The sequence below is a fragment of the Mycetomoellerius zeteki genome, unplaced genomic scaffold (assembly GCF_001594055.1).
Source record: "Mycetomoellerius zeteki isolate Tzet28-1 unplaced genomic scaffold, Tzet1.0 scaffold134, whole genome shotgun sequence".
Taxonomy (NCBI): domain Eukaryota; kingdom Metazoa; phylum Arthropoda; class Insecta; order Hymenoptera; family Formicidae; genus Mycetomoellerius; species Mycetomoellerius zeteki.
Genome location: NW_017256276.1, coordinates 128,873 through 141,354, shown reverse-complemented (window position 1 = coordinate 141,354; position 12,482 = coordinate 128,873). Strand labels below are relative to the sequence as shown.

Here is a 12,482-nt window from a genome sequence, read left to right as displayed (position 1 = left end):
TATATATATATATATAGGCTCTTTAGTCTCTTCTAGAAGAATTTATATCGAGCTACAGATCGCAATAAAGGTACGTTGGATCATTTTGACACTTGTGTCAATATCAATGAAAAATAGACGACAAGTACACAATTGTGCTTATAATTTGGCTGTTATAAAAGCGATACTCGCATAGGATACTTTTCATTTTTACGACGTTTAAATGATCGTCTTTTGTTTAAAAAAAAATAAATTTCTTTTAACGCGCGCAACATAACTTAAAAATTGCGACAATGACCGAACAATGACAATAATGTATTCTAAAAGTTCAATTCGCAATTCGCGTGTAGTATAATATTTTCAAACATTATTTTTATTAAACTTAGCTTTAAGTTATAGCTTCAAGTTAAAATAGATTGTAAATATATAGCTGTATCGAAAAAGAAAAGTAAAGCGGCAGACGGTATAGACTGCATAATGCATCGAGTTGTTTTAAACATGTTTATCTTCTTTTTCGCATTTCCTTTGCACTTGGAAAGTCATGCTTGCAAACTAAATTATAAATTGCTTAATGGATAGCCCAAACATTTCTTTTCTATAATTTAATGTTAAAGTAATTGCATTGCAGTTACGTACGATACGCGTCAGTTTTTGTAACATTAACACGAGAAATTTAAACAACGGTATTTTTATTTTTTCACGCGTATCAGTTTCGCGCGTTTTTCTTTCTATTTCTTTCTATATTTACGTATTCACGATTGTAAACGCACGCACGCACGCACGCACGCACGCACGCACGCACATTGTACACGCGACAATCGATTGTGCCAAAGAATTTGTATTCAATTTATATACATGAGCTTCGTTCATCAAGTTTTTAGCGCGTATAAGTAATATTGTATATCCTATATATGTATACGGTAGACATACGCACACACGAGCAGCGAAAAGAAACAACGTGGAGACGATAATGCGTTAGTTTATCGAATGTTTAGACTATACGTAATATACCTAGGTGAGATAACGAAGCGATCACATATGCACGTGCGCCACGTGCAACGTGCAACTTATTGCGATAACCTTGCATCAGTGCGTCAGGTAATCGTCGCGCTTTTAATTATTATCGTCCTATATATTATCATCCGCAAGTAGGTACGATATAGGCACCGACGTCTCGTCAGTGGTATAAGTAATTTATACTTACTGCCGAAATCGAATTCGAATCGATCGATGCACTTGAAACACTATGGCATGCAAGTTGATATCTGTGACACAGTGTTCATCGATAACGATAATTTTCTGCTATTTGTTCGGTAATACATACTATATATCCCAACAATTTACAGACGTATACTATATATATGTATATGCAATGCACATACATACATATTTTTGTACATATACGTTATATACAAGAGATATACAGAGTGCAAAAAGTATTCGTACAAAGAAATTTTTTATAAAAAAAGTCTTATTTGTAAAAAATAAACAATAATCAGCAATTTGATACAATAAAATACATTCGATCTGTTCTTACATAAACAAACGAGCTTCGCAATGCATACCTAATGATTTCAAAAGCTAAATTGCTCGACTGTACAAATACTTTTTCAACATCCAAACAATACAATTTTTAATTTTCGCTTATTTTTCAGATGATATATTTTCTATAATTAATACACATTTTTTTGGTATGTATAATTTTAAGAAACGTATACAGTCTATTTTATTCTTTATGAATAAATTGTTAATTACCCAGGAAGAAATGATCGTCAACTATAAAACGACGAATCGACGTCAAATTGGTGTTGAAATCATTGTATCGATATCGATTTAACATCAATTCGATGACTCATTTCTCGCTGGATAATATTTATTTTTTAAAAATAAAGTTTTTTTTAAAAATATTTCCTCTGTACAAATACTTTTTGCACTCACTGTATGTTATACGTCGAGAATACAATTAATTTCAATTCGAGTATCGACAATATAAGGGCTGCGCTCTTATTATACAATGAGTTGACGATAATCGCATAGAGATATATAATGTATGTACATACACACAATGTATAAGCATGTATGTAGCGCAACGACACAGACACATTTGCAATTAATTGCCTTATATTACAATTTTCTAATATTTACCAGTACTGACAAAATTTTGTTACGCTCGTTACGCTCGCATAATTAATTTGCAGGATTGGATAGTGCTAAATTCAAAAGATAAAAGTTAAGTTAAAAAGTTAATTAATTTTAACTTAACTTAGTTACATTTTAGATTCTTAACTTTTTAACTTAATTTAGTTATGTTTTATTGGTAACTATTAACTTTTAATTTGATTTTTCTTAAGTTAATCCTCAGACACAATGCGAGAGAATAATGAGTATATAATTTAGTAATATTATTGTATAATCGTTACTTGTGAAAAAAATAACCAGATTCTTTAATAAATATGCTGTGAGAAAGGAAAACTACGAAAAATTATGTAAAATGGTCAAACTTTTTCTTTTTCTTTTTTTTTTTGGTTGTTCGTTCGGACTAAATTTAACTTTTAACTTTTCAATTACTTTTTTTATTAACTTAACTTTTAATTCAATTAATTTCATTATGGATTAACTTGTATTTTAATTAAGTTAAATTTTCAAGGCTGTTAACTTTAATTTAACTTAGTTTAAAAAAAAGTTAACTTACCTAACTCTGTTAATTTGTCGTTTCAGGAATCGTGCCGAAATCATTGTTTGCAACCTATTGGCGAGTTTGAGCGTAAGTTACTTATAAATCGTGCAACGGAATTGCAAAACGTAAAAAAACGCCTTGCATGAATGTTATATGTATATATATATTACAATTATTTTACGATAGCTTATCCAAGAACAAATGAGAAAGCTGACGCAAATGTTACTTTACACTGCAGAGGAATGAACGCCTTAATAATTAAACATCATCCTCCTGGAAGCTATATTATTCAACAAAGCGTTTCCGTCGACACTTGGGGTACAGCCATAGTGGTAAATGCTTTTAATTTTAACTGTTTAGCCATAATTGTTACCATAATTTAAGCGTCACAAGTTTTTTCTTGACATGATTGAAAATCGGCGAAAGAAATAGAAAGCTATTAGAGAGAATGTAATAATTTTTAAAGGTTTAGTTTAGGTGTATCACATATATGTCGACCGGGATATTTCATCGTGAAAGAGTTCGAGCAAGAAAAACGACATACCATAAATGTGGATGACTAATTGGGACAGCATGTATTTTTGTTAAATTCAATCATGGAATCCATCTATGAGTCTCTAAAGGAAGTTTAAAACTTAAACTTAACTTCCCAGAGAGTACAAAATCATTTAAAAGATGACTAAAAGATGACTAAATTGTTATAAAGATTATTTCTTTTAGTGAAAGAATATAATCAACGAAAAGATGACTAAAAGACATCGCACTGCTAGTCATCTTATAGCCTTATCCATATGATAACTAAAAGATGACTTCTTTGAATATCTTTTAGTCCTCTTTAAGACTTCTTTTAGTTTTTATATTTTAGTACATATAACGTTTAATAACATTGAATTCCTATAAATTAATTTTTACACAAAACGAAATGAAATTGCATAACTGACAATATATTATACATCCCATTTCTGGGTCTTGCAATGTTTGCCGTGTCCTATATGTGCAAGAACCACTCTTTCATCATAGTCCCCCTTCGGGAACTCGATTTAAAAAAAATATTTTATTAGTGTTCATGAGAGAGAGAGAGAGAGAGAGAGAGAGAGAGAACACGAGTAAAATTTCTCATAATGCTGCGCACCTTTTATTCTATCTTGTATGATTTTCAAACACGAGAAACTGAACTCCACTACGTCCGTCTGTTGGCGATTCCGCGTACTGCTCGCGAATGAGTGATAAAAAGTACCAAAATACCGGAAAGATATCTTTTTCATGTTGTCTTTTCGGCAATACGAAAAGATATCTTTTAGTTGACTTTTTACTTTGCAAAAATGACAACCATAGAAAGATGACGAAAAGATGTCTTTTTTAAGTTATCTTTTTGACAAAACTAAAAGATGTCTTATAGACATCTTTTCGTCTTCCTGAAAAGACAATCTAAAAACGATGTTTTTTCGTCATCTTTTAGACATCTTTTCGCTTTGTCGAAAAGACAACTTATAAAAGACCTCTTTTCGTTATATTTTAGTATTTTGTGCTGTCTGGGTTAACTTCCTTTAAAGACTCATGGATGGATTCCATGATTAAATTTAACAAAAATATATGCTGTCCTAAGTCACCTGCACTTGTCCCAAATCATCCACATTTAATGTATATTGATGGCGTTCATATATTGTATATTCGTTCATATTTCTTTACGTTCGCACTTTTCACACAATAGAATCAAAGAAAAATCTGTTTTTCGAACAAGAATACATTTCTTTAACTCTCATATTCTGCATATGCAGGGTGTTAGTTAAGTATGTTGCCATACTCAACAGAGCGATTCTTTGGTTTATTTCAAGTAAAAAAATCCATATAAACATGTGTCCTAAATGGTTTCCGAAATACAGGTGAATGTTTACAAATGTTTGACGAAACGATAAATTGCGTTGGAGATATCTTCCTGCATAAATATGCTTTGCTTCACGTGAGTTACCATTCGCACAACCGTAAACAAAGTGACAAAGTCAAAGTCAAGGTCACAAATCAAAAATAGACTTCAGTTCTGATCTATGAGCGTGTACGTCAATCTTTGAGAAGAAGGCTCGATGGCGCAAGGTGGACATTTTCAACAATTCATCTAATTGTTTTATTTCATCAGAAGAACTGAAGCCTGTTTTTTTTGTTTTTTTTTCTGTTTTTGACTAGTTTTTGACTAATTCAAGCTGTATTTTTTTCAAATGAACAGATTATTATTACACGTTTAAATTTTTTTATTTCGAAAACTAAGCTGTTTAGGACACATGTTTATATGGACTTTTTTACTTGAAATAAATCAAAGAATCGCTCTGTTGAGTATAACAACATACTTAACTAACACCCTGTATAGGTATATGTCTTGTCAATCGATCAATTAGACAATCGAGAGACAATTTCTCTCGATTACATTATTTAAAATAAACGTTTATGAGTTTTTTGCCTATCTTTACAAGGTAGATTTCTTCCATAGAGCAATGGCGGATTGTCGACCTTTTCAAATTTAACACCAGATACACTTTATCGTTATCGTTTACACAGAATAACACAGAGCGGCTTCTCATTAGCCGAGACGTCAGATTGGTTTTCAACTTACGCAGGTAAGTCGAATTGAAATCTTTTACTTCGGGAGCTCTCAACATTGCCGCATATGGTCGCACAAAGATTAACACAATCGTGTAAAAATTAGATGCTATACAGGGTGTAACTGAAATAACGCCCACTAATTATATAGTGCTATTCCTAATAAAAAACTAAGTCGAAAAGTCCTCTACCATTTTGCAATTTTCGCAATAGTTAACGAAATATTAATTTCTAAATATTGCCGAATAAACGGATAAAATCGATATGAGACAATTTTAAGATATCTCTCCATGTTCTTTGTGAAATATTTTGAAGATTTTTCTTAAAGAACCCTTAAAGATATCTTAAAGCTGTCTTATACGTTGATTTTAGACATTTTGCTTATTGGGTAACTAAAAAAAAATATTGCGAAAATTGTAAAATGGTAGAGGACTTTTCGTCTGAGTTTTTTTATTAGGAATAGCACTATATAATTAGTGGGCGTTATTTCAGTTACGCCCTGTATATTCGAAATAATATTATAAGCTTGCTTTTCCTATATCATTTTATCTATCATCAAGAATTAATTAAGATTAATATTTGCAGTTGATTACCAACCAAACCAAGTTGAACACATTTCAGTTGTAAAAATTGAAAAAGAAAGTGATAATGTGTGCGAATTACGAACTGAAATTGTTTTTCAACCTGTTGAAGGTAACATTAGACTTGTTCTTTTTGGCTGAACTTTTGCACCAGTTCATCTTTCTTCCTTTTCTCTCAGGAGGAAAGAAGAAGAAGAAAGATGAACTGGTGCAAAAGTTCAGCCAAAAAGAGCAGTCCTATTTTTATATTATTATTAGGGGTGTCCAGGAAAGAGACGAACAACGCTTAAGGGGAGATTCTTGAGATCATTTTGAGACGAAAATTCTAATACCAAAATGTTGAGGCTATAATAACTTTTGAATTATAAGCGTTTAAAATTAACGAATCATATCGTCTAAAGTTGGCGCGCTCAGGAACGGCACAAGGCAAAGTACTAAACGCGAAAATTTATCACTTCTTTTGTCAATATTGATTTTAGGAGATTACATATATGAATATAAGATTTTATTCTATTGATATTTCTACAAATGCATTGTTCAAATACACTTTAAACATTTTATTAAAATAATTCGGAGAAACTAGGAACTTGTATGAATATTATAAAGTCATTAATTATGAATAATTGTAATTATTTGTACAACTTTATGATAATTAATTAACCTTATGATAATTAATTTACAAAATAAATTATGTATAATATTATAATAAATGTTCGAATTGTATTCCATTCACATCTATGCATAATCTTGCGCGTCTCAATAAACTTTGTTGCGCATTGATTAACATATCGGGTGATATGCTTACAACTGCTTCAACAATGCGATTGTGTAAGTCCTCCCGATTGTGTAATGGCTCCCAATAAATATAATTTTTTAAATATGTCTCCAGAGAAAAAAATCCATTGGAGTTAAGTCGGGTGATCTCGCTGGCCAGTATTGCGGTCCATTGCGTCCTATCCATCTATTCGGATAAATTGTATCTAAAAAACGACAAACATTTCTGGATGTACGTATGCGTAGGTCCACCATCATGTTGAAAAATCATATTCCTTCTAAGATGCAATGAAACGTTCTCTAACAGAATCGATAAATCATCTTCCAAAAAATTTTTATAAATTTCACCATTTACCCTGGGAGACAATTCAAATGGACCAATCTGTATAATAAAATAAGACATTATAATTAAAAAATAAGACAAAATAAAAAAATTTAATTTTGATTATTATTATTATATTGTATTTAAAATATTTAGAAATTATTAATTATTATTAATTCTACGAAAAAACGGTACACGCGCATAATGTTGACAAAAACTACAAAATATCCTATTATTGTGTTATCTCTAAAATTCCAGCCCATAAATTAATTTTAAATCTGTGTTGGAAGTTGTGAATCATGTACTCGTGAGGATTATCCTGAGACCATACATGATAATTATGAACATTAAAAAGACCCTCACGAGTAAATAAGCATTCATTGATGAACATTACAGTTCACATTATTCCGGGCTGTTGCTCTTCTTGTTGCAGCATCCACTTACAAAAATTTCTTCTTTGTGCATAATCCTGCGGCATCAAATGTACTTTTGTATAGTGATATGTATGTAATTGGTTTTCCTTTAATATATTGTGAACTGTTGATTTCGTCATTCCAAGTGTACGACTAATTTGACGAATACTCGTTGAAGAGTCTTCCTCTATAGCGGATGTACTGCCTCTTCATTACATACATTATGAACATAAAAATGACGACCCACGACATTTCTCCTTATTGATGCAAATAATCCTGACGTATGGGCTCTATTTATCAGATTAAGAAAAACACTCGGTCTTGGAGCTCTACGATTCGAAAATTGTTCTACATACCATATCTGCGCGCAGCTTCGTGTGCATTCTGATTACTTGCGCCATAAATGAGGAACATATCGCAATATTCTTGGTTAGTATAATCCATGTTGTATTCACTAAACAAAAAAAATAAATATTCAATGATATTTCTTATTACTTAATATGGCGAAGAGGCTAATTTCACGCGTAAAGAAAGTTGTAAAGTTGTGCGCAGATATGCAAAACAATTTCCGATAAGTCAGCTTTCGCGTTTAGTACTTTGCGTTGTACCGCTCCTGAGCACCAACTTTAGACGATATGATTCGTTAATTTTAAACGCTTATAATTCAAAAGTTATTATAGCCTCAACATTTTGGTATTAGAATTTTCGTCTCAAAATGATCTCAAGAATTTTTCCTTAAGTGTTGTTCGTTTCTTTCCTGGACACCCTGTATACAGCATTGTGTTTATATTTTTTCAGACCAGAGCTGTAACTATAATATATTATCTTGGTCAGGGGAACATGATTTAGTCAATTTTTATTTAAAAAAGGTAAGAGAGAGAGAGAGAGAGAAAGAGAGAGAGAGAGAGAGATAGAGAGAGAGAGAGAGAGAGAGGAAAAGAGAGAGAATTTACATTAGTTTAAATTTATCTCAATTTTGTCAATAAAATTATTTATAATACTATTCAGTTATTAATTAATTGTTACATTCACATGTTTCTTCAGTCTTTAGATTTTCGCTTTTCTCTTAGACGCTTACGATACGATCAGAATATTACTATATCGATCCGATCGAGTAACGATGACTTTTCTAAAGCCAGTAATGCAACAATGTTTACTTTTATCACACCATCATGTCTACAAATTCATCATAATTTAAGCATCTGCGGTAAGTCAATAAAATAATCTCGAAGAAAAATCAACTCATTTTGAATTTTGTCGAGTACATTTTGAACTTTTTCTTCAAAGCTAAATTGATTTAAGTGTATAATAATGTCTTTTTCGATTTTTATAGCACCTGAAAAGGTAAAAGGTTTGCAGATGGAATACATTCGAAAGCAAAGTGAAGAATTATATGACATTGCAGTTAATTGGAATAAACCTTTTCTACAACCGGATAATTACACATTACAATTTAACTCGCTTCAATTTGAATCACGTTTACTAGTTGTACCTGGGGTCAGTATTATCATAATAAATAAGTAACGATTTCTTTAATTAAAAACGTTTCTTATTAAAAAAAACACAAGTTTTGCTTTTCCTACAGGATGCAGTCAAAGCTCTTTTCTCAAATGTCGATGTAAGACTGCGGTATGAGATCAATATTGTGGCAGAATCAATGGGTGGTGTAAGTTTACCATCGATTATATCCGGGAGTATCGACGAAACTTCAGGTAGGCATGTAAACATAATAATCATTTTAATCGTCACATGAATAAAATTGGTATTCAGATGAGACATGTACGATATAATAGTTGCAGAGCTATCTTATCGCGAGATTATCGTAGCATTATCAACACTAGTGATTGTTATCGGGGTATTTGGAATAATTTATATGCAACATCGTAACAAGAGAGAAAAAAAGAGAGATAAGCGAACTAATATGAAATATATACATTTTGAGGTAAGCTCATTAATAAACTAGTGCTATATATTTATATGATGGCCAATTGTAAGATATATAATATAATATATAGTTGACTTATAATCTAGAAAATTGATTATACACACTTGTCGTATAATCAATTTTCAATCTCAAATATATAGTAAGTCGGCCTCGTTTCTTTTTGAATGAAACGTCGAATGTATACGACATAATAGACATCTTCTTATTTTGATCGTGTTTGCGATCGCATTTGACTAATACACCACGTTTCTACTAACAACTCAGATAGCATTTATACGGCACAGTAACCGTACGTTGCGGAGTCGTGAAGCTCTGAAAAGTTACACTGTGCACGCATGTTACACTCATGTGAGCAGTTAGACCATGTGTTGAAATTCATGAAGTCACATGAAACAAATCATGTAAACAGCACACGTTAACCGCATATTGCCAGCACGACGTTAACTTTATAGCTGACACACAATTACGTTGTAGCAACATGTTGACTGCACAATGAATAATACAAATTCTGTCTTTTTGGAACAGCACGCTAAGTACATAATCCTGTTACGGCGTGTAAAATTTTTATTGGTTTTCATTCTTAGAGTCCAATTATGGGAACTCATCTCATCATTATTGGCTGCGTTCAAGACTCAGGTGTTGAGTCTGCTGAACGCAGACATTTTATCAAAAAAAGGAATAAAATTTTTGACTGAGAAGTCTCATCATACTGCACCTTTTATCCTACTCGATGTGGTTTTTTAAATACGAGAAATTGAACTTCGCTGTGTCCCTCTAGTGGCAATGTTGCGCACTGCTTGAAAATTGGACGTAGAATATTTTTCTGCACGAAACTAGTCACGCGTAACAGCACCGTGCGTTTTTAAAATTACAGTACGCAATTTTGGTTTAATGCTAGCACTGTCAGATAATTTGAAGTGACAGTAACTAAAATCTGATAACATTAATTTGCACAATACCAGTACGATATCTAAACTATTGAAAATCACAGCCTGTTCAGCTGTGACTTTTGCACGTTTGGCTATCTGGGAAGTTAATAATTTTATGCTAGAAGATTTATACAGCTTATTTGTTGCTAATGATAATTCTTTCATTGGATATTATTGTGAAATTTGTTTTATTATCGAAATAATTTTCCCATTATCTCAAATTCAAAGCAATTATATAAAACGGATTTTAGTATTTTACTAATTTTTCGCTTACAGGGTTCTATGGATTCCCTAAAGAAACTTTTAAATCGGGATTATGCGGTAGAGAATAGCGACACTCTTTTGCCTCATGATAAATTTCAACTTGCTCCACAACGGCTAAAACTTAAAGGTATATTAGGTAGTGGAGCATACGGTATCGTTAGACTTGCTTCGTTGCAAGATGAATTTGGCGCTATCGTAGATGTAGCTGTTAAAATGATGAAAGGTATATTGATAAAATAACACCAAATAAAAAATTTATACTCAAGAGAAAAACTATATTCAAATGAGTATACATATAGTAATCGTACTAGAGAAGAGCATTAAAATATATAGATGAACAATTTTATTCCATTATACATGCAGATAATCCAACAGTAGACGATATAAAAAATTTTTATCGAGAGATTTCAATGATGAAGTCCGCTGGTCAACATCCAAACATAGTGTCTTTAATTGGATATTGTACTTTGTATAATAAACCTTTATTAGTAGTGGAATATTGTAGCAAAGGTGATTTACGAACATATTTAAGAACGGTGAGCTACATCAAAGAGTACATTACATACAATATATGTATGTATATGATGTTATGTGTATGTAACTTGAAAAATGCATTAGTTTTGTTTCAAGTGGTAAATGACATACTTTAATTGTTATTTATAATACATATGTGTATAAAGCAACCATTGCATTAAATTTTGTTTTTAGATTTGGCAGAATATAGTAAACGCCGTATTCGAATGTAGTACTCACTTAGAATCTAATATGTCTTTTGCCAATAAGAACACAGATCAAGGTAAATATTGCACGCACGCACGCGCGCACGCACGTGTACATATGTTATCTCATTTTATATATACAGTACTGGACAAAATAAAGTACGCACTCCAAACAGTTTCACATTTATGTAAATAACTCGCCAGTCCTGGCAGATAGCATAATGATAAATGAGGTAAAAGAAAGGTATTTTAGTCTACTTTGCAATAATGATTACAAAAATTTCAAAAACAATTCGAAATCTTTTAATAATCAAGTCCGTTACATTTATTATCAAATTTATCATGGACAAAATAAAGTACGCACAACATTGTTTATGAAAATAATAACAACTGGCGCTGTTGATGATGAAAGATACATAAATATAACAATGAAGGATATATAAACAAATGAATAAAGCAGGTTTGTCAGTTAATAATATTGCTAGATAAAGTATAGTAAGAATTCTTCATCAGTGAACATGGAAACCAAGCAAATTTGTTTACAAATTCGAAAACTGATACTTCAAGATTGTCAGAAGGGGCTTTCTAATAGAAAAATGGGTCGCAAGTACAATGTAAGTGAAGGCGCAGTCCGAAAGATATGGAAAAAATTCCAGGAGCTTGACACAGTAGCGGATAAGACAGGACGTGGACGGAAGAAAAAGACAAATCCAATCGAAGACCGCAAACTCATACGGGAAGTAAAGAAAAATTCAACTGTTACTAGTCGTGTTATTCGAGAAAACTACATTTAAATATTTCCTACAATTAAATATTTCCGAACGAACGGTGCGGAGGAGACTTCGAGAAGTTGGACTTAGAAACAGTTTTGCAGTGCGTCGTCCTTTGATTCGGAAGGTCAATAAAATCAAACGTCTGGAATTTGCAGAAAAATACGTTAACAAGTCAGTGGATTTTTGAAAAAAGGTCCTTTGGAGTGACGAAAGCAAATTTGAACTTTTCGGTCATAAACAGCGACCACGGATCTGATCAAAGCCTAGCGAAAAACTTATCAACAAAAATATCCAAAAAACACTCAAACATGGAGGAGGCAGCATAACAGTGTGGGGATGTTTTGCGTGGTCTGGTTTAGGAAATCTAGTCAAAATCGACCATATAATGACAGCAGATGTATACATTGATATTCTCAATGAAAATTTAGAAGAATCTCTGCTAAAGGTTGGTCTCGAGAACAACTTCATTTTTCAACAAGATAACGATCCCAAACATATCGCTCGTAAAACTACC

The 12,482-nt window shown here is 32.0% G+C and overlaps 1 protein-coding gene across 1 annotated transcript in view; it reads left to right on the top strand.

Annotated features, from left to right (window-relative positions):
• Positions 1 to 12,482, top strand: part of LOC108731522 (uncharacterized) — a 22,148-nt gene that overhangs the window by 7,400 nt on the left and 2,266 nt on the right. Inside the window, exons 5-17 of the mRNA XM_018461878.1 lie at positions 2,128 to 2,173; positions 2,691 to 2,743; positions 2,843 to 2,988; positions 5,139 to 5,265; positions 5,834 to 5,941; positions 8,137 to 8,207; positions 8,383 to 8,545; positions 8,672 to 8,835; positions 8,924 to 9,050; positions 9,132 to 9,280; positions 10,489 to 10,699; positions 10,840 to 11,012; positions 11,185 to 11,272. Coding sequence (XP_018317380.1) covers positions 2,128 to 2,173; positions 2,691 to 2,743; positions 2,843 to 2,988; positions 5,139 to 5,265; positions 5,834 to 5,941; positions 8,137 to 8,207; positions 8,383 to 8,545; positions 8,672 to 8,835; positions 8,924 to 9,050; positions 9,132 to 9,280; positions 10,489 to 10,699; positions 10,840 to 11,012; positions 11,185 to 11,272 — 1,626 coding nt within the window. The remainder of the gene's footprint in view (positions 1 to 2,127; positions 2,174 to 2,690; positions 2,744 to 2,842; positions 2,989 to 5,138; positions 5,266 to 5,833; positions 5,942 to 8,136; positions 8,208 to 8,382; positions 8,546 to 8,671; positions 8,836 to 8,923; positions 9,051 to 9,131; positions 9,281 to 10,488; positions 10,700 to 10,839; positions 11,013 to 11,184; positions 11,273 to 12,482) is intronic.